Genomic DNA, 2,381 nt, shown 5'->3' with positions numbered 1-2,381 from the left:
GGCTGGCCTGGGAACGCCTTGGTATTCCCCGGATAAGCTGGAGGAGGTGGCTGGGGAGAGGGAGGTCTGGGCCTCTCTGCTTAGGCTGCTGCCCCCGCGACCCGGCCTCGGATAAAGCAGAAGAAGATGGATGTATGGTTGCAGGGTGAAGTACAAACAGGGTAATTGGAGTTCAAACAGAAATATTAGCAGTCTTGGTGGTTGGCTGCAGGGCCAACGGCAGCGACGGAGCAGTCCTTGGGTGTCTTAGCACGATCAGATGCGGTGTGCAGAGCTCCTTTTGGATCGGCTGGGGCTGCGCAGGGCACACAGCAGGCTCCACTTGTGACTAAGGCTTATGTTGAAACTTGGCCACCCTTCTTCTGTAACAATAATTTTCAATGTGCGTGGACTTCTGACAGGTGGGCACAAGTTACCTGACAGAAAAGTCATGCAGAACAAATGTTTAACATCAGAGTCACTTTTACGGCAGAAGAAAGACATTTGCGGCAATTACGTTAATACACGCGTGCGCTGCATCCGCTGAAAGGCTGCAGCTGTGTGTGTAAGTCAACAGCAGCAATAAAGAAGTTGCTGAAAAGTGCAAACATGTGGTTGGGCTGTCGTGCATCATTTACAGAGGTGCTGAAACCCAGGATCAGGATTCAAAATCGAATTGGGGGAATTGAAACGTGACCTTGTCCATCAGAATTCAATCAGTGTAGAAATTAATGACAATACCCAGCCCTAGCCACAGACCCCGGACCATGACAATTATAACTGTTCTGTTTAGGTCAGTGTTCATGTCTCCACCTTAAGAAAGAGACTAGGCAAAAATGGCCTGCATGTCAGGGTTCCAAGAAAACCCCCCACTTCTGAGCAAAAAGAACATAAAGGCTCACCTCAGCTTTACCAGAAAACATCTCGATGATCCCCAAGAGAGTTTGGGGACAATACTCTATGGGCTGACAACACAAAAGTTGAACCTTTTGAATGGTCTGTGTCCCATTACAGCTGGTATAAAACTACCACAGCATTTCAGAAAAGGAAAATCATACCAACTGTAAAACATGGTGCTGGCTCATGAAAGACTTGCTGTGGTAAATGAAACTGAAAAACCTACAAAAAAGTAGGAAACCAGGAAGGGGGCAAACACTTTTTCACATCACTGTATCCAGAAAAACAGAATACATATAATAAATCTCAGCAGTATATTTCAGCAAAAGAATTACATTGGGTTTATACTTTCGTCTTTGTCTCTTTGTCTTGCAGAAAGAAAAATGACCAATTTCCAGATGATGGAGGAGCACTTTCATCAGCTCACTACAAGAATGGCAAAAACAATCATTTAGATTCAAATAGTTATAAGGGGGAGGAGATTGGATGTATTAAAAATGACAATAATTGCCCGCTTACTGAACCCTTTTTCTCAAACCCACAAGATTTAGTAATGATTTGTAGTCCATGCATTACTTATGAAGGAAAAGAAATATTTTGTGAGTGCTATGAGATTAAACCAGGAAAATACACGGTAGCTATAATTAATTATCTTGCACATAATAACACAAACAAGTTCATATACTTGAAATGTGGTATTTGGATTATATCTATTGACCTAAAAAATCTATATGCACGTATATTTGGAATTGAAATAGGACACTATGAACTCAATGATATTAAGAAATTCCTTAAAAGTGCATACAAGAAAGAGCACTACGCAGAAATAAAAGCCCAGATTTCAAATAAAAAGCAATGTGCTAGACTTATGATAAACATGTTTCTTGGCAAATATGATCTTTTTAATGCAAAGGTCAATGTTAAAGAAAACATGTCTTCTGAGGCTTTTTCGATTCTATATTCCATTGCAAGTGTCATATGTGAATCTGCTCGCAATTTCCAAAATTTCCCTTTGACTCTCATGATTTTAGATATGATTGGAATTGAAGATACTGTTAAAACTCAGGAAGGCCTATCTTTTTTATTTGAAAAACATCCAATGGCACATGGAGGAAGCTGGAATAATACACAGGAACGAGGATTTGTTACATTGACAGATACATTTAAAAAACGAGAGGATGAAATAATTAGTATTTGGAGAAATAACAGGGGGGTTGAGGAAGTTACAAAAAGAATGGAAGAAATAGCAAGAAAACAATTTAAATAAATATTTTAAGATGATTGTAAATCATCTTGTTGTGATATTTTGATACCATGGTAGCATTTGCTGAGCATTGTTTTTGATGATATTATACAAAGGACCCTGTCTCTGCAATGCCCTTTGTTTGAACCTCATCTCCTCTTGCTGTGTCAACTGAAGATTTTATGGTGTGAAACTAGATACTAAGGTTGGAGGGAAAACACCAACAAATCACTCTTTTACTTATCACTCCCTTGCAGAAGAT

The 2,381-nt window shown here is 39.9% G+C and overlaps 1 protein-coding gene across 1 annotated transcript in view; it reads left to right on the top strand.

Moving 5' to 3' along the window:
* The window catches only part of LOC102289992, a 5,283-nt gene extending 2,908 nt beyond the window's left edge, over positions 1–2,375 (top strand). Inside the window, exon 2 of the mRNA XM_005948218.3 lies at positions 1,252–2,375. Within this exon, the coding sequence (XP_005948280.1) occupies positions 1,252–2,143 (892 nt within the window). The 3' untranslated portion in view covers positions 2,144–2,375. The remainder of the gene's footprint in view (positions 1–1,251) is intronic.
* The last annotated feature ends 6 nt before the right edge of the window (positions 2,376–2,381 follow it).

This window comes from Haplochromis burtoni, unplaced genomic scaffold, assembly GCF_018398535.1.
Source record: "Haplochromis burtoni strain Fernald_Lab_line unplaced genomic scaffold, NCSU_Asbu1 Contig_557, whole genome shotgun sequence".
Taxonomy (NCBI): Eukaryota; Metazoa; Chordata; class Actinopteri; order Cichliformes; family Cichlidae; genus Haplochromis; species Haplochromis burtoni.
This window is presented reverse-complemented; position numbering and strand designations above follow the sequence as displayed.